We start from the raw sequence: 20,055 nt of genomic DNA on the forward strand, positions 1-20,055 counted from the left end.
CCAGTTCAGCTCCACGGTGAGGGCAGGGAGTGTGGGAGCTAAGGAGGACGTGGTGTTGAGAGTGGGTGAAGAGCATGTCCTTGAGTCAGCTTCTCAGCCGATGCCTCTGGGAAGCTCTGGCGAAGTCCTGGTCCTTTGCAAGCCTCAGCTTCTTCATGTGTAAAGTTGAGGTGTAACTATTCTAAGGAGAGTAGAGGGCAATGTGGGAAACAGTGTTAAAGTACCAAGCATACTGTGAAGTAGGGAAGGCTACACAGTGTAGTTGCCATACTTTCCTGGCAGTGCTGCATAAATAAATAAGCATCTGCCTGCCATCCAGAAATGAGAACTGACTGGAAAGTGACAAAATTAGATCCTAAAAGTTGAATCAAACTTAACCTTCTGTAGACTGTTTGTGAGAGAAGCTTTGCTTTGAGTCTTTATCCCTGAACACAGACTTTTCTCTCCAGGGAGGTGATGGTTGTGTCTGTCTGAACAGTGCCCCACCCCTCCACCTCCACCCCACCCCTTCCCTGGTCTCTAGGGAAGGAACAGAGCGACTGTGTTTCCCTCTAGCCTTTCAGCTGGCTGTGACATTTTTAACATGTGCCCTTCTGTGGTCTTGCAGCATCAGTTATTCTCCTTAAGCCTTTCCTGGCTAGGGGCCAGTCTCAAAGATGTCCTGAGCCCTAGAGTCATTGTCAATGCCTGGGCAAGAGTCAAGCCAGCCTGGACTCTATCCTTGCCTTGCAGCTGGTACCTCTGTGGCGTTGGGCAGATTTTCTTCCTCCTGAACTCAGTCTTCCTGTCTGTAGAAGGAGAATGAGAGTGCCCATATTTGAGGGTTGCCTAACGGCTTACTGAAATGAGACAGAAAGAGCTCAGTGTGCTTCCAAACTACATGAGTTCTCCAGAGTAGAGACCATCTCCCCAGCTCACCCAGGCTCCCACCTTTGGTAGGAATGAGTTGGATTTTATAGTTTTACAGTTTGCTGCTGTTTATTTGAGGGGGAATGCTAAGTAAGATTGGGTTTTCTCACTGATGTTGCCAGATATGATTAACTTGGAAAAATAAATTCATCATACTGGACTTCCTGCTGATTGAGACTAGCTTGTAGGACCAAGTTTCATTTTAACTCAAAAGAAAGAGTGCTTGGTCTAAGTTGCTGTATTGCTAATCACATAGATACCTGGCCTGTAAGGGTGCAGTGGGTGCTGGGTCCAGTTCTGTTCTGTATCTCATGAAAAGTATCCCTGTCCTGGCTACCCCTCCCTGCCAGGCAGATGCACAAGTGGCCAGCATACAGATGGTCACCTCATTACCATGCCCCTCTTCACCAGGTCCACTCAAGCCCATGGTAAATGTCCCTTTGGCACACACATTTTTGGGCTTCTGTGAACAGAAAGAAAGCGAGTGAAGCATCTATAAAATGTATATTTCATATTTAGGTGTATGAAATATATATACAGCTGCATCTGGGTGTGAGTGTTCACCTTCCTACAAAGAGAATAAATTTGATCTTTCAGCTTGACTGGGAGGCATTCAGAAGGTTCTGGGGACCGAGGGGTGAAGCTTATCTTGGCAGGAAAGTGATTAAAACAAAATTCTTCCATTTAGTTAAATATATCTTGGAAGTTGGCTATTCATCACAATGCTTCCACTGCACACACACACACACACACACACACACCTCTGCCATCACCTAAAACTTTTCACAGAGTGGTCCCTCCCACCTAGTTTCCTCTGAGGCGTCTGGCTCCTGGCTGCTGGGTGTTGTGAAGTTTTCATGCAGAGTATGCACCCTCCCAGCATGTTTTTCTCCCAAGATTTTTTTTTTTTTTTTTTTTTGTCCTGTGAGCTCTACTTGTAAAATTCTCCAAACTGTCGCTGGCATTGAGAAGTGTTAAAATCAGATCAGAGCCCCTAGCTCATCCTTTCTCATGGTCTTTTGTCTCCAGGATCAGTGGGGTGTTACAGACAGAGGCACACCAAGAGCCAGTAGATGGCTGGAAGCATGTTTTTCTCAACTGCCCGCGGTCGGCTAGCTGCAGGTTGGCTTCATTAACCAGTAGCCAGCTTGTGTCTGTGAGGGTGGGAGAGGCAGTGTTGCCTGCTCATAAGCCTCGGGGCTCTGACCCACTCTCATTACAGGAGCATTTACCTGTCTAGGGCTGAGGTGGCTCTGCCGAACTCTGCCCCATTCTGTCTTCAGTTTAAATTTAGACTGTCCTCCCCACAACCAAAATTACCTCATTCATTCTCAGGAGGGGCAGTCTAAAGTATTTCTGGAATTGGGGGTAAGACATGCTTTTTCCTAAATGTATTGTTTTCTGTCATTAACTTTTTCTTACATTGCGCTAAAACTGACCTCATCATTTTAACTGTGTAAGCCTGATTTTATCATTTTTCTACACATTTCACTTGTATATACACTCACATTATATATATGTAATTTTTTTTTTGGTTGGGAAGAAAAGATGCCTCATTTTAAAACCTAAAGGGGGGAATAAGAAAAGCCCTTTGTAATATATTGCCATATTATCACTAAATCCCCTGACAGTTGTGACACAGAAGCAAGTCACCTGTCACTTAAGCTTGAGGTCTCTTTAATTTTCTCCTGGAATTCGCACCAGGCTGTCTTTAATTTGAGGCCTTTATTGGAATTCTGAAACCTCTCTGCCTCCCTGGCTCTCAGATCTATTCTGAGAGCTGTTACAGAATGTATACAATAACCAACAGAGGGATTCAGAGAGGGCTGCAGCTCTGTTTATTTAACACTCTAGAGGGATTTTTGTGCTTATTCGGTCCTGGCTGCCCGGCTTTCAATATCGCTTTGACAACCATTCTGCCCTTCTCATTAATTTTAAACAGTTAAAACACAGGAAAAAGAGGGAAAAGTTTTCATTATTAAAGTGCTTTACTTTTTAATAACAGAGGATTCTGTCCGCCGGGGGAAAGGGCATCCTCACTAATTTCACATTCATATTAAAAAAAAATGCAGGCAAGGTGACAGTTGTGCTGCTGAGGTGGCTTAATGAAAGGAGGGCAGTGGGAAAGTTTGCATTTCACATCAGTTAAGAGGTGAAAAAAATCCTTGCTAATGACAATAGCAAATGTCCACTTTGGTAACATGGCTTCTCAGTGGCGCTTCTGCTGACACTGTGGTGGATAAAACCCTTAGGGGGACTGTGTACTATGAAATCAGCTATACTGTCATCAGCCAAACAGGTAGCAGGATGATGTGACTACACCAAAAAACATTTTCATGTTGTTAAGTCTTTATTAATGCAGAGAAGAGTGTCTATCCAAAAAGAGCTTTTCTCTCCTCTCCCTTTTGTTCTTCCTCTTACAGCCTTAAAAGTAAAGGAGGGAGACATGGGCCAGACACAGGTGTTCACACCTGTCCTCCAAGGGTGGAGAGGGGCCCGAGTTCTACACAGGAGGATGGAGTATCGGGCGCAGTAGCCCCTTTACATGAGTAGCTGCACTCAGGTGACCCACCTCCCTAGGCTACAGAGTCTCCTCGTTCTGTGTTTGTTGTAAGATAAAGGAAGTAAAAATCACTACTTTCTAGAAGGAATTTTTTAAAAAAACATCTTTTCTCTGGGACTTTTAAAAGATGAAAATGGTCTTATATATTATTAATAGTTTTCAGTGGCTACAGTGGTATTCCTGGCTACAGGGACTCTGGCAGCCTTTGAATGTGGCTTACTGAAAAGCTGCCTTCTTAATAGGCCTCAGAACTCAGCTTGGTGGTTACAGGCTTCTGAAGCAAACCTGAAACACTGGCAACCAACTTCCAGGAAAGGGAAGCAAGCTCAAGACTCAGGGATGGACATAAAGCCTTGTAAGGCTGAATTTTAGGCAGATCACTGGAATGGTCTTAAGGAAAAAATGCCTTTTTCCACTGAGAGTGGGGATAAGGGAGAAAAGTCTAAGGGGAGAAGAGTTATTTAAAAACAGCATATGTTCACTGTTTAAAATGCCAGAATTATGCTTCGAAAACTCCAGAGTACCTCTAAAGGTCTTTCACTTTGAACATGAGTGATAAGAGGTCATGAAGGAAAGTAGGCAAACAAATAAATAGACTTGGTCTGCTCCCTCTTCATGTTGTCCTCATCTTTGCTTGACTTTAACATCTCTATAGCTCCCTTCTTTCCCTAGTAATATTGAAAGGATTACCCTGGTTGGTCCCTGGGTGGTTACCTTGTGATTTTACTGTTATTAAATCTATTATAAACTGCTTCATTATTCCTGACTTCAACTTTGTCTCTCCTTTAATCCTTCTGTCACCCTCCCAGAAATCCCATGCCACTGGCTCCCAGGAAATCCGAGAACGAGCCACAGTATTGCAGACAGTATTTGAAGATTACGTGCACTCCAGTGAGAGGACAGTCTCCTGGGCAAAGAAAGGTCAGTCGAATTCTCAAGAGATTGGGGGTAGGGTAACCCCACGAGTTGCTGACTTCACCCCTCACCACACACTTCCATGGTTGAGAGGACATTTGGGGACCTCTGTGTACCAATCAAAGCCTTCATTCTGCAGTAATTCCGCAGGGTTTGGAATCAGGCTCGGAAGGATTTAAAGTGATATTAAATGCTAATTTCATATGTCTCCATCTTTTGCACAAATGAGGCTTTATCTTGGCTTATATCAGGACTAGAGCTCTGACCCAACAGCTTGGATCTTAGGGATCTGTTTTTCTCTGTCTTTGAACACCAGGCAGCAGAGATGACATGTCGGCAGAAATAGTTGTAGGGATGGAAATTGGAGATGAATGTAAGGACTGGAAGTAGTAGAGCTAAGGAGTTCCTGTTTGAAGGTACAAATGAAAATGAGGTTGTGAGGACAGACTATAGACCATGAACCTGGGTGGTTCAAAGAAGTGATATTGATGTAGTTCTCAGACCCTTTGTAGAATAAATTATCCTTTGGGATCCTGGTGTTAAGGGTGGAATTAACAGTTCACCTTGAGCAGAGGGAGTGGTTGTAACCGCCTACTCTTTTCTAGTGGAATGTTCCTGCTGCTAATTTGTGCTAATAAGACCCAAGTTGGAGCTAGGCAGTGGTGGCACAAGCCTTTAATCCCAGCACCAGGAAGCAGAGACAGACAGATATCTTGAATTCAAGGTCAGCCTGGTCTACAGATGGAGTTCCAGGACAGCCAGGACTGTTACACAGAGAAACCCTGTCTCAAAACCAAATAAATAAAAAGACCCACGTTGGAGGAGTACATAGTACTTTGTGGAAGTTCCTTGAGATTTTTGAGAAAAATGAAGCTTTATAAAAAAACAGGAAGTCCTTCTGTAGAGCAGGTTGTCCTCAAACTCATAAGCAATCTGCCTGCCTGCTAAATGCTGGGATTGAAAGTGTTGCAAGCCTGGCTATTGTTCTTTTAAAAACAGTTTTCGTTCAGTTTTGAGACAGGGTCTCGCTATAGCCAGGTCTTAAACTTGGGATCCTTCTGCTGTAGTCTCCCGAGTGCTGGGACTACAAGCATGTACCACTACTCCCAGCTAGAAGTGTCTCTTACAAAAACAATTTACTTGGCAGTGTCACTAGAATTTGGCACTGTTACAGATGCTTCAGTGCATGAGGAGGTAGGTGGAAAGCATCCTCTGCTTTGTAAACTAATGTATTGAAAGGCGCAGTTGTGAGATAAGGAACACAGTAAATGAGTGTTTTAGATAGTGGTACAGACTACAGAAAGGACAATAGGAAAGGAGCAGGCAGGTGTGATGGCTGGGATGTGGTTGGCAAGAGGTCAGAGTAAGCCCCACTGAGAAGGTGATACTTCAGCAAAGCCAGATGGGATAAGTCTTTATATTCTGAAGGAAGGAAAGTATAGGCACGAGAGTGGTTAGCTAGGGCAGAATCCTGTAGGGCTTGGAGGCTGCTATGAGGTCTGTAGAGTTATCCTGAATAAGCATTGAACTAAGGTGTGGTGGCTCAATGGGCCAAAGGGGTTTGGCTGTTTGATTAGATTTTTGTTTTTCTGGGGGGAAGGAGTAGTTGAGACAGGGTTTCTCTGTGTAGCCCTGACTATCCTGGAACTCACTCTGTAGAACAGGCTAGCATTGCCTCCCGTGTGCTAGAATTAAAGGCGTGTGCCACCAGGTTTTAAAAGATCACCTGACAGCTATATGAGAATTAACCCTGGGGTGAGAGTGAAAGCTGGAGACTGGGCTCCAGTGACTAGCCATCAAGCAGTAGATGAGGAAAATAGCAGCAGGACTAGAGATGCAACTCAGTAGTTGAGCAAGTGCCAGAGAGCACAAGGCCCCCAAGCTCTGTCCCCAGCACTAGCAGCAGCAACAACAAAAAAAAAAACCCACAAACAGATGTTTTCAGATAGCCATTATTAACCCTCAGCACAGGGTTTGGTTGTCAAAACACTTAAAATAGAGCTACATGTAATGGAAATCTATCATTGCCAGCCATATATAACTGGTATATGTCCTTCTAGTCATTTCTCAAATAATAACCCTGTCTTCAGCATTTTCTGAAAGTGAATTCAGCAATCTCCCATAGTTCCCAAGAACCTCCCTGTAGAGGAGCCAGAGACTGTCACTGTGATTGTGACCTTTGGAGGAAGATGGCTGACACAGCTGAATTCAAGTTGATACTGACATTGCAATGAAAAGAAAGACACCAGTGCACACCATCCACTTTGGCTGTGCCAGTGGTATTTCCATATCTTGGCAGGAGTACTCTATGTAGTCCCTGGGTAGTCCCTTAAAGTTATCAACATGCAGTTGTTAAGAGATTGTGATTGGGGGTGTTGTCTGTCATCAACAGTCTGTTGAAGCTGTAGGAAAAGAGCTGCTTCCCATGTTGGTGATATTTCCATACAAGAAGAAAATATTTAGATCATTTCTCTGGTTAGCCAGCTCATTTTCACTCCAGTTTTGTAAGGGCTGGAACCAGCTGCCTCACCCCTTAGACCTTAGTCACCTACCTGGGGACATAAAGACCTTTACTAATTTCTCCTGTTACTTAGGATTGTGACTAGGAGTTTTGGGGGAATGTATCTGCATCTGCTGTTCTATAGGAACTGACCCATGACATATGAAAAGCCATTGTACCCTTTAAATTGACAATACCTTTTGCATTTCAGTTTACATATACAAATTCCTTGACGAGCTTGCTTCCCTTTTGTGACATTGCAGAACCTGCCTCATGAATAATTAACAATGCAGCTGGCCTTGCCTTTGGTAGAAAACTAGGTAGAAACTGGGCCCAGTATGCATTTGTTGCCTTTTGCATTTTTTTTTTATCCTATTATCATTAACTATTAAATTGTCGCCAGTTCTAGAACTATCACTTCTTTTCCTCCTCTGTGTTTTGGAGAGCAGGGTGCTCTGCCTACACATGCCCATGTTTCCGTTGTCTGTCATCTCCATTTTCTGGCCTTCCTGCAGAGTAGGGATCATGTGTGGCGCTTACACCTATGCTTGGAAGGGACACTTACTAGTAGTGATATATTTACCTCCTCACTTAAGTAGGATGGCATTGGCCGGGCATGTTGCCAAGCACTTTGTCCTTTAAGAGAACCATATGAAGGCATTTCTTTTCTCACATCCTTTGGATAATGTGCCTGTTGGTATAGGTGGTGGGCCAGATGGGGCTTATGATATGAGGCAGGAGGAGTGTCTCCAGCCTGCAGTATTGTTCCTCTGCCTTCTTATCATAGAAGTCATCTGTACGACATTCCCATTCCTGATCCACATGCCCAGGGTGTCCGTGTGGATTATTTTAGATAGATTCCCTCTAATTCATTCACCTTAAATAGCTCCCTGGAAATAAGAGCCGGCAACTAAACTTTCATTGTCAGTAGCTCCATTCGTCACCCCGAATAAACGTCTCCTTCTAGTTCTCTACTTTCTGCTGTGCAGGTCCCACAGCCCTGTTCCTTCTGTACATTCTAGACACTGCCAGCATGAACCACTTCCTGCCCCTGCCGTCTCAGAGTTAGCCAAACATGGAAGTCCATACAAATGTGCAAGGACAGCCAGCTGTCTCTGTCCTCAGTGACACTAGAACCTGGAGAACATGAAGTTTTAATTAAAATATGCAGTGTGAAATGCTTCCTGGGCTGATGTCTGGGCATGAGCATTTCCTGCCATTGCTCAGCAACTTGTTATCCCTTAAATCTTCTAGATGGGCACCAGATCTCTTGGGACAGTTATCTATCTATATTCTTGCTTCCTTGAAGTGTGTGCTATGGGGGAGGAGGGTTGTGAGCCAGACAAAGACCCAGGGTTCAGCTGCTTATGTGAAAGAGTGGCAGGCAGTGAAATATGGGCTAACTTTGGGGTGGCCCAGACTCTTGGGTTAGCTTGGTTTTGTGGGGTGTTTTAGACCAGAGGTAAGTGTTGGGATTGGGGGAAGAAAGGGAAGGAGAGGAGTTGGGTTTTGGTCACTTCAGTGCCAGGGAGTTGCTCTCTGAGAATATGAGTAACTGTAGGTGGGGCCAGTGTGGGAACCCTCCAGACATTGCAGACCATTTGAAGTGTTAAAGATGCTCTTTGAGAAAGCTGGTCCCTGGTTATTGGAAGGGGAGTGAACACAGATTTAAGATAGAGGTGCAGAGGAGTTTCCGTGCTTATTATTTCTCATCGATTGGGAAAAGGAGTTCACTTTGCTCAGTAAATAGAGCTTTGATGGATTCCCAGGATCCTTCCAGGAGATGATCTGCTAAAATGACACTTTTTATTACTGTTCATAAACGGCAATCTCCAGGTGCTACTGGGATATTACACTTAAGCTGTGGGCAAACTTGCCAGTCCAGTGGCTCAACCGCCCAGGTGAGGGAGGCTGGTGCTTGATGACTCTTTCATCAGTGGTACAGGGCTGGTTCCAGCCCTCCTGGTAGAGGAACTGGGTGTGAAGGTAAAGGAGCAGTGATGGGCAGAGTGCATTGCAGGTCGTCCCTCTGCTGGAGAGAGGGGAGGCAAGATGTGTACTTTGTCTTGTTGTGAGATATTCAAGGAGCCAGACACGGGAAAGTCTGTCCTCAGGTGGGATGTCCTCAAGTAGGTTAAGGCACACGGGCCCTGCCAAAGTTCCAGCACCCAGGAATGGAGCCCGGATCTTCTGTAGCCAGAGCTGGGATCTAGGACAAGGAACCCCTTCCTCCTAACTTTGAGGTGGGACGCAGCTTTGCACCTGGACTGGGGGCAGGCACCTAGGTCAACTGTTACCTGCACTGTTTTAGTTTTTATGATTTCCTTTCTCCTTGGCATGTTTATGTGCATTAACTGTTCAAAAATAACTGATTTTTCCCAATGTAAGTATCTAAGAACTTTTATAAGAAAATGTTGATCACTTAGTTTGTGCATTCATTCTGCTATATTTAACAAACGAGTATTAAGTACATGCTACATGCCAGGCACTGTGATAGGCCTTGAAACTGTGTATGACAAAAGAGAAAATGGGCCCTGCCCTGATGGACTGTTGCAAACTCTTCAGTAAAGGCAAATTTAATAGGATTTATTTGAGTGATAATTTTGGCTATAATTTTTTGTTTAGGGATGTTTTTAAACTTTCATTCTTTTAATTATGTGTATGCGAGTGTTGTATCTGTGCATGGTAGGCATAGGTGAGTGCAGTTGCCTAGGGAGGTATCAGATCCCTTCAGAGCTGGAGTTACAGGCTGCTAAAAGCTATCCAATCTGGGTACTGGGACCAAAACTCTGATCCTCTGCAGGAACAGTACATCACCTTAACCAGTGAGCATCCCCCAAGCCCTTCAGAGATTTTAAGAACATGGACAAGTGTGGCTTGAGGTTGCCTGTGTGATTGCCCTGGTTCTGTTCTCTTTCTTGGCAAGGTAGAGTAGGGTAACATAGAGGTTAGGTAACTCTGAGGCTTCAGAACCCATCCTTACTTCTCCTCCCCCTTTCTTCTAGCTCTGCAGTCCTTCATCCGAGCCTATGCAACCTACCCCAGGGAGTTGAAGCCCATTTTCCATGTCAGATCCCTACACCTTGGCCATGTGGCTAAGAGTTTCGGGCTAAGAGATGCTCCTAGAAACCTCAGTGTCTCCACTGTGAAGAAGAAAGCAAGCTTGAAAAGGTAAGATGGGAGTTAAATTATGTGCAGAGCTGTTTATATTAGCAGGTAAGGTCATCTGGAAGGCTGGTGCCAGCTCTTCTGTCTCGTGGAGGGGTGGGCACTTGGAACAAGGAGAAAAAGCATCCCTAATCCTGCAAAAAAATTCAGTTGGACACAAATGCAGTGGGGATTATTGAGCAGAAAGACGGGTCTGTTGAGTTGTCCTCATGTCCCAGTAGAGTAACTTGGGAGGCTTCTGGTGTGTTCCATATCATTAGGTCTGGTAGCAATTTCTGTCCTTGTGAGCTATGGGATGGCATGGGGCTGGGGACTTAGAAGAGCAGCCTGTATCCTGCCTGTGCAGCTATCCATGGTAAAGCCAGACACTTGCCCTTTCCTCAGAAAGCACACATCTGGGTGCACAGTTGCTTTGTCCAAAGGATCCTTGTGAAAGGAATGTCAGGGTGAGCAGAACTGACCCTAGGTCAGTTATCCTGGGTCACTGGAGTCAGGGACTAGGCTTGTCCCTGAGTCTAACCCCACAGTGCTGAGCTGAGCTAACAGTTGCTCTCAAATTGTCCCTATTGTTCCCTTTCCTCCTTAAGGAATGGTGTTCTTTTAGCAGCAAGCCCAGCCTCACACCATAGGCAGACTGGAGACCCAAGAGTGCTCTGTAGGGGTCTTGGGGTAGGGGGCACCTCTGTTGGGTGACCTGTATAGAGAAAACACAGTGAATAAGTAAGTGTTGGAGAATAGAAACTTTTCTTCCCTTGCCCCAGTTTTGGTGTAGATTCCTTGAATGCTCTGGGTACAAATGCTACCATATCTTTGCCCTGACTTGGAGGTTAGGCAGCCTCATGCTTTGCTGCCGTTCTCACACAGTCTCTCCTGCTCTTTTCACCAGAAAGTACTCATTGCCTCACTAGCTTGGTTTAACACCTGGCTTCAGAGGGAAGAAGGGCTACCCAGTGTAGGATAGTGATCTTAGAGTTGGGGGACTCAGACTTCACTTCCAGCTCTGGTCTCATGGGGTCCTGGGAAGCAAATGACTTAGTGGCAGCGTTGACCTTACCTTGAGAAGCCTCAGGGGAGAGTGTGACTGCCACCTCATGTCTCAGCCAACCCTAGCTGGCAGATGGGCACCAAGACCACTATACCCCTGTGAGCAGCTGATTGAACAGAGCTTTATTCAGGGAAGAATGGGCTGATTAGCTGCTAAAGAGCATGTAAGATGGTATGGGGCAGCCTTTGATGTCTGGCTGGCGCAGCAGGGAGCCAGGCAGTGAGTGACAGCAGTGTGTCACAGGATTACTGTGAGTGGCTATGCCGCTCTCTGTTCTTACCATGTCACCACTCTGTAGCAGCCCTTTTCAGTTGCTGTGCCCTTCTTTTGAAGGCCTTTTTCACCATGCACCCCGCCCCTGACTTCCTAATACAGACGGGCACCGAAGAGACAGTAGGTACCTTTTTGTATTTGGGAAAGTGTTGTCACTCCTGGAAGAGGAATGACTTTGCAGCTAATCTGCACATGAACTGTCTAATTGTGGCCAGGGTGAGTGGCAGAGAGAACCTGACAGATTGTCCACACTTCTCCGTCAGGACTCAGGCAAATGCCAGTTGCTGCCTTTTGAGGACTGGAAAGAAAAGTCCATTAAATCCTACAAGGTACAAAGAATTGGGGCTGTGGTGGCCATGATTATTGTTCTGAGATGAACGTCTTCTGAAATCTGCCTGTCAAGAAAGAGAACGGGTTCCTTCTGTCACGTGCAGATGAGTGCAATGGTGGCACTGAGTCCTCAAGTGCTCTGCTTCCCAGCTTCTGGTGGTCACTGCCAGAAAGAATAATTACATGCTATGCACAAACCCATGATGGCTGCTAGCAAAGTCCAGCCGGCTGTGAACCCATCATCCATCCCCAAACAGGAAACTTGGGTGCTGGTTAAGTGTGAATTGAGAGCAAGCAGGTCAGGGAACTAAATCCCATGCAGTGGCAAAGGGATTTTTGTCTTTCATGTACATGACTTCTTTCCTTCTTCACATCTGCTTTTCAGAACAAGAAAATAAGTAACATCTCCAATGAGATCTCAATATTCAGGTCTCTGTCAGCTTCCCCACCCTCAGTTCTAAAAGGGAACAGTAAACATCTCTCTACACATGGGAATACAGTCATACTCACAAAACCTTTCCTGGCACCTACACACAAACCTGTCAAAACAGCCCCCACCCCAAACATCTACATATACATGTACACAGGTGCTGTTGGTAAAATATTGAATGGCCCCTTAGCAACATTCATCACAAAAACAGCAGTTCCCGGGAAGCAAAAGTGGTAACATAGTCCTCTAAAATTGCCATCTTCCTTGGAGACATGGAGACTGAGTCCTATCTGCTGTTCAAGTGGGACTATTGGCCAGGGTGTCTGTCTAGGCACACGTGAGTGAGGTGAATCCAGGGACATTATTTGTTAGGGCCATGATTCCTTCTCACAGTAACAAAGCTGGTGTCACTGACAGTGTGGAAATGTGAATGTGCAGTTTCTAAATCACCCACCTTGGTGAATTATTCCATACACCCAGCACCACTTTCCCACAGCAGTCCTCCCAGCTTCTGCTGTCACCTCCAGTGTGGTCATAAGCAATAGTGTCATCAGAATCCAATTTCTGTCCCTGTTCTCAGCTCATCTCTTTTAAAATTAATAGAGGAATGACAGTTTCAACATTGTTAGCTATTCTTAAATAATTTTGTTTTACTTGTATCAGTTCTCTCAGTCCATCCTAGCCAAGGTATTACCTAGTAGTTCCCATTTCATCAAACAAGGTGAGCATTCTAAAACCTTTTTGGTCCTCCTAGATGTGACTGTGCTTGGTCAGGGAGAAGAACTTGCTGAGGGCTGGCTATACCAGGCTAGCCCAGCACAGCTAAGCATTTCCTTAACCTCTACACTTCTAAAGCCCTGTAAATCTTTCATGTCTCAAGTAAACATCTTTATGGAAATTGCACATGGCAGGCAAGAGAGAGTTGCCCTACCCAAATTAGCACAAATGCCTCATCATTGGAGCTCACACTGAAGACTTTGCAAGCTTTATCGTGTGGCACTATTCATATTAACAGCCTTTACTGTGCTGGTGTGTCATTGTAAGCAACCAGTAAGTGCTCACCCTATGCAACTATGTGTGAGCTTGAGACATTGGTTCTGTTTGTGTGCCTTTGGGCAAGCAACAACCTCTCTGTACCTCGGTTCATTTGCCTCCTGAAGGCAGGCACTTGAGCTTCATGGTGGAGACAAACCATTTGCTGATTCTGAAACATTGCTTCAATGTCTGTGTAAAAAACAAGCATTTTGCCATTATGGTGATGCTGTGATTATCTAGCCCTTCTGGCCTCCAGTATCACAGTATTCCTGGGACTGAGGACCAGAGTATGTGTGGAAGTAGCTACAACCTTCCAGCACTCTGGAACAACCTTGAAAGCAGAATCAGGTCCCCTGAAGATGAGCACTAAGAAGCTGCAGCTGCATCACCCTGGGAAGCAATCCTCATCATTAGGAGCAGCTTGCTGCCAATTTTTATGTGGCATTTACAACCTCCCTAATATCACTTAATTAGCTGAAGGAAAACCTGGAATCCTGCCCATTGTGAAATTTTTCTGAATTTCTTTGAGTCAGTTATTCTGCAAAAAAAAAAAAAAAACAGATTGGCCAAATGTGAGATGAGAGGCTGGTCACAGCCACACTTGGAAGCACAAGGCTTTGTCCATGTGTGCCTACTACACCTGAGTTGGTGCTCTCCTGGTCCATCCTGCAGCACACAACCTTGGTCCCTTGGGCCTCGTCTCTTGACTTCCAAAACACTGTGTTCATGAGGATCAGCTCTTGGCTGCTGATTTCTGAGCTCCTGGATAGAATCTTTCCATGCCCCCTGCGCCACTGCCATGCAGGCAGCACACTCATACCCTTAAACCTGCCCAGCCCTAGCTTAGAACCTTTTGGTTACATCCTGTTCCTTTAGCACCTGGTTCCCCGATGGTACCTGGTGGCCTCTCAGTCTCAACTGATACCCTGCTGTCACTTTGGAGACCTGAGCCTGGCCTGGGCTCTCCCCCTTTCCTCTCAGATAGATGTCCTCACTTGTTCTTACACAATGATGCTGTTGCTGTCATCTATGTGTGGTTGTGTGTGTGGTGAATGTCTCTTGAAGTGCCTCAGCAGAAACCATATCAGGTTCATGTTCTCTGTATGCCTAGCACATTCCTGTCACATGGTAGGTACAAAGGACATCTTTTGAGTTTAATGAGTGGAATCATTTAGAACTCTGAGGGAAGAGAACAGGAATTCTTATACTGTAAAAGGGAGGTGAGCTCAGTTATTATTTAGTGAACTGTGAAGATGACCAACCCTACTTGGAGAAGCAGTTTTTCAGATCTCTATGTTGGGTGGCAGCCCTTCTGTGTGGAGAAGAGTCGGGCTAGACTACCTCTGCTTTGCAGAAAGTCTCCAGGAAGATCAGCCTGTCCAGCTTCCCCTTTGTCACCCTGGCTTCCCAGGTGAGAATGTGGAAGAGAGCAGGCTACCATGACTGTTCTAACCACTCATCCAAGGCCTGAACTTAATCTTACTTGAGGACCAGAGAGAAATAAGACTATCAGCAAGAGCTTGGAGACAGATGGACATGGATGGGAAAACAGAATCTATTCCTAAAGTCTGCTGAGGAGCACTGTGAAAAACCAGGATCCCAGGTCCCACCCCAAAGACCACAGTTCATTCATAGATATGACTATAGACTTTACTTGGGGACTGGAAAGGGTGTCCTTAACAATGTAACAGGCAGAGCCCTAGTGTCTTTGCAACAGAACTAACAGCAGAAGAGCTATGCAAAGGACCTTTGGCCAGGCAGTAAACTTGGAAGTGGAGGCTGGGTGCTCTAGAGCCCTTGTCCTGAAGTCAACAAGAAGGTGTCTGAGGTACTGGAGAGATGGTTCAGCAGGTAAAAGCACTAACTGCTCTTCCAGAGAACCCAGGTTCAATTCCCAGCACCCACATGGCAGCTCACAACCATCTGTAACTCCATTTCCAGGGGGCCTGAAACCCAAGACAAAGTACTAATATGCATAAACTTTTAAAAAGCAGGTGGCCCAATGAGTGACAGGGCTCTTCTAGACAGATTGCTATAACTGCCCAGGGCCCTGAACCTACTTGTCAGAAGCTCACAGTGTGTTCACAGGCTTGTCCAAATGGACTGGCCACGTGAGCCCTCTTCTCTGCAGCTCTGGTACTGTATGTCCTGCTGCCCTGGACTCTGGGGTAATTATGGTTCTGCACACACAACCTTTACATCTGCCCTTTTGTTTCTACTATATTTTTTTTCTATCTGGCATTGTGCAATTACCAGCTTTCTGCCTCCTTGTGGAACAAGCACACCCTCATCCCCACCGGGCTAATGAGGCGATTAGAGGGAATTCACAGTGACCTTGAGCTTCCTCCACACCTGAGTCACCTGCAGACAGCAGGAGCCATAGGATATGCTTTCTGTCACACAGTCAGTGCTGACAACAAAGAGCAGGAGCCCAGTCAGCTTCTCCTGGGAGAATGTTGGAGATGGTGATGTTTGCTGTTGGAGTCATCCAAGCACTTGGAATTAGAAGCTGCAAACTGGCCACACCAAGACAAGGCAGCATGCTGCAGGAGAGTAGTTCTCACTAAACTGCCTGCTCTGGCCTACCTAGTTCCTGTCATTTGGAAAGTCAAGAGAGAACTTGATAGCCCCTAGCTCTCCCCTGCTACCTTCAGTTTAGTTTTCCTCACCCTAAAAACCCTCCTGTGAGAACTTGCCAGCCCTGCTCCTGGTGAGTCACCTCTGTAGGAGGGGGCATGCTCCAGCCTTCCTTCAATCTATTCTCTAGAGGCCAAGCTTCCCGTCTGGTTTTGACCTGTATGAAATATCTCCAAGTATTTTTCAGATGTCACCTTTATTCTGGCCATGAACTCCTATACGTAGCAGTCCAAAAATACAAGATTAACTTGTTGAACATCAAGAAAGGGTTTGCTGCTGGGTGCAGGGGAGCATGCCTTTAATACTAGCAGAAGGTGGTGGATCTCTTGAGTTCAAGGACAGCCAGGGCTATGCAGAGAGACTCTGTTATGAAGGGGAAGAAGGGCATTGAGAACCAGCCCCTCCAGATCGCCAGTGTGCTGTACCCAAAATGTGAAATGTGAGTTCTTTGACAGCAGCAGGGTCATCTCTCCTGAGGATTCATGTTCTCTGCCAAGCTTATTCTGTCTTGTACATTATCCTGTGGAGACTCTACCAGACACTGTGACCAAATGAAAAACTGGAGCCCAGGCTGAGCTACTCCCTCTGTATTTTTACTGTGCACAGGCACGCGCTGCAGTATGCATGTAGAGGTCAGAAGACACCTCTGTGGTGTCAGTTCTTCCACTGTAGGTGGGTTCAGGGCAGTGACTCAGACTCAGGTCAGCACAGCAAGCACCTTTGCCCAGGAAGCCATCTTTGCAGCCCAAGGAGATTTTCATTTTATGTGAGATCATCTTTGTGTAACCAGAGAATTGAACTTAGAGCAGGAGACAGGGTTGTATATAGAAAAATGGAGTTTCACACTAAGCATTGAACCCTAGGGTGGGCTTTACGACTCTGCTTGTGGAGAAGCCAACAGTAGGCTTGTAAAGAGATACTTGTGGGTAAGTTCTGACTCTGAAGTGGTGTCAGTTAAGAGCACTGGCTGTTCTTCCAAAGGTCCTGAGTTTAATTCCCAGCAAACACATGGTGGCTCACAACCATCTGTTATGAGATCTGGTTCCCTCTTCTGGTGTGCAGATATACTTTAAGGATTATTAATACAGATACAACATTAAGCAGAATGTTGTATACATAATAAATAAAATGTTTTTTAAAAATGCCCATTTAATTTGGGCATTAAAAAAAAAATAAAAGTTCCTCTCTCCCTACTTTCAGGGTCAGGGCCTCATAACTGTCCTACTTGAAGATCACTCTGTGAACCCATCCTTTTGGCCCAGTAGAGAATTGTGGGTATGCTATCCTTTGTAAATGTGATAAGCAGACTGAGAGCATCACTCAGGACACAGAAATGTTAGATAGGAGAGACCCAGAGGACTGAGCCCTGTATTTGAACCCAAGATGCTCCCTAAGCTGCTTAATGTTGGTAGTCCCAGAATCTCACATTAGCAGTTTTATAGATGCTTATTTTCCAGGTCTGCCTACTATTTCTCCATCTTAACAATAATCCTTAATGTTTTTATGGAGAACTGAAATAACACCAATGTTCTTCCATGCTCCTGCTGCTTGTTCTTTATGCTCAGGCCCTTCCTGAACTTGCGGCTCCGACTTCAGGTCATCAGCTAGGTGACTGCCAGAGCTGGGTTCCAACCACTGCCAGCAGTTTCTACTCTACCCACTCCTCAGCATGGCCACCTGGGCTAAGTAAGCTCAGTGTTCCTACTGCTAAAGGACTCTGGCCTAGCTCTTCCCCTGAGTCACCAGGTAGGACTTCTCTACTCTCCCACATGGTGCATAAATCTGTCATCAGCAGACATTTACCAGTTCCCCCAGGTGACACTCTTAACATTGTGCCTGCCCCTAGCTAAGAACTCACAAGTTCTGTTCCATTTCTCAGTAGTCTTACTCTTTGATGAATGCCAAATGTTCATGTGTCTTAGATTTCTTTTGCTGTGATAAATCTGTAACCAAAAGCAACTTGGGACGGAAAGGGTTTGTTTCAGCTTACAACTTGTAGTCCATTCCTAAGGAATGTCAGAGCAGGAACTCAAGGCAAAAATCTAATCAGGAAGTGAAGCAGAAACCATGGAGAGATGCTGCTTACTGACTCTCTTCTCATAGTTTGCTCAGCCTGCTTTTTCATACTGCCCAGGGCCACCTACCTAGGGTGGCACCACCCATAGTGGGCTGGGCCTTTCTGCATCAAGGCAGGTGACTATAGCCTTCAAGTTGACAGAATACTAACCAGCACTTCGTGCTTAGGACTGACTTCTGCTCTCATGCCTGCTGCTGCAGCAGGGCTCACTAAGACAGAAACTCAACTTAGGTGGATCCTGAGAATCAAAGATGCAACCTTGGGTGGCTAGCCTGCCAGTCAACATCTCTGCCCGAACAGCCCAAAGCTGGACCCAGATATGTCACCTTCCTTCCCATCAGGTCAGATGTTAGACGGCATGCTCCCCTTTAAGAGACAAGGTGATCCTCCCACACTGGCTGCTGCTTCACCTGAGCTTTATGCTGTCCTGGGGGGAAGGTGCTCCCTTCTCTTTCTGTCATCTGAAAGTCAACAGAACCCTTGATGATACACTGCCATTTCCTCTTCTATTTAGCCAGGCACAGCTGGAGAAACTTGCAGTCAGCCTAAGGTCATCACTGCCTTCTAGATTGTACTTACACTCAGAATCTTCCAGATTACAAAGCAGTTGGAAAGGAAGAATTGGTCCTTTGAGCTATCTTTAATTACAGTGCAATAGAACAAGGCTTGAGAAACCAATTAAGACCAGAAGGCAGTGAAGTTTTCATAAATAGAAAACCAAATACTTTGAGATTTGAGCATAGGACAAATTACACGGTTTGTTAACTGTAAAGAAAATATACTGATTTTTTTCCCCTCATTATTAAAAAAAATACATGCCCATTTTAAAAACTAGAAAGTAAAAGCCAGAAGTTACAAAAAAAAAAAAAAAGAAAAAAAAAAAACTCAGTCCAAGATTAGCTTGGATTTACTCATGAATGTTATGGGTGACTCTTGGGAAGAAATAATTGTATTCGTACCTTAAGGCAGCATTAAAACCAAGGTGGAGTTCAGGCATTGGCCATCAAGGAGAAGGTATATTGGATGGTTTTAAAATCTTAAAGACTTTGCTGTTCACGGCCCTAAAGGTATTTAAAAATAATAATAATGATGATAATAATAATAATAAAATAGTGGTAGATTTAAAGCACATCTTTTCCTGTCCTGAGTCAGAGCGCATGTCTTTAATCCCAGCACTGAGGAAGCAGAAGTAGGTAGATCTCTGAGTTTGAGGCCATGCTAATCTATTGAGTGAGTTTTGGGACAGTCAGGGTTACACAGAGAAATCTTGTGTCTCAAAAAATAAATAAAAGAATGGATGGATAAATGGAAATAATAAATCCTGTCCTGCAGAAGAGTGCTGTGAGCAAAGCCCAGGTTAAGTTGCTTTTTACCTAGGAAACTGCCTGTTGAGTTTGCAGGTGATGGGGAGAGAGTGCTCTGCAGTCCCCCTTCAAGGTCTCAGTGCAGTGGGGTGATTACTAGTTAGGTTGACTGCATTACTGGCAGCAGAAGTGGCATCTGCTTGTCCTGCTGAGTAATCCAGCCTGGAGAACAGGGTCTTCAGCCTTCACTGTGAGGGAGTTCCCTGCAGTTAGATAAACTGATCTGTTGCTTGGTAACCACAAGATTTCCACAGTGGATGCTCAGGAAGCCTGAGTCAGAGGGTCCAGGTATTTGGAGGTCTAGAAGTTGGCAGGATCCTGGGAGAATGGCAGCTTGTCAGAAGGCATGAATACTGGATGCATGCTTGGGTTTAGAGGGGTTCACCTTCCCATCTGTAGTGCACCTTCTCTTAGGCTATGGGCCTCAGAACAGAGGAGGGAATTGGGAGCTGACTATGGGAGAAGTGCATCTTGTTGGCATGGCTTTTGTGACAGCAGTGAGGCCCTGCAGGGTTGCCTGCCTACCAGTGACCTGAGTTGGAATGTGTAGGTACCTGCTTGTTTTCTGTATTCGTGGGCTGCTGGGTTTGCATGAGATAGCCAGGAAGTATGGCCAGGATACATGAAGATGAGCGGAATAACCTCTCCCTGTTAAGCATGCACTGCCACTGAGCCTACCCAACCCTGAGACACACTGTCTAGAGTTGGTCTGTCATTGTAGTCGCAGAGCTTACCTCTACTGCTCCACCCAGCTCTCCACCTATGAACAGACAGTTCTGGGGCACTGCAAGGGGCCCTTGGGCATGTCG

The 20,055-nt window shown here is 45.5% G+C and overlaps 1 protein-coding gene across 6 annotated transcripts in view; it reads left to right on the plus strand.

Moving 5' to 3' along the window:
* Ddx31 (DEAD-box helicase 31) overlaps positions 1–20,055 on the plus strand; it is a 68,488-nt gene that overhangs the window by 45,914 nt on the left and 2,519 nt on the right. For 5 of the 6 annotated variants that reach the window (XM_027423080.2, XM_035446877.1, XM_035446878.1 and 2 more), the window contains 2 exons: positions 4,282–4,393; positions 9,893–10,058. In XM_027423080.2, the coding sequence (XP_027278881.1) occupies positions 4,282–4,393; positions 9,893–10,058 (278 nt within the window). Of the gene's footprint in view, positions 1–4,281; positions 4,394–9,892; positions 10,059–20,055 lie in introns of those variants that run through there. The other variant, XR_003486717.2, reaches the window with a different exon arrangement.

The sequence above is a fragment of the Cricetulus griseus genome, chromosome 6, assembly GCF_003668045.3.
Source record: "Cricetulus griseus strain 17A/GY chromosome 6, alternate assembly CriGri-PICRH-1.0, whole genome shotgun sequence".
In the NCBI taxonomy this organism is placed as follows: Eukaryota; Metazoa; Chordata; class Mammalia; order Rodentia; family Cricetidae; genus Cricetulus; species Cricetulus griseus.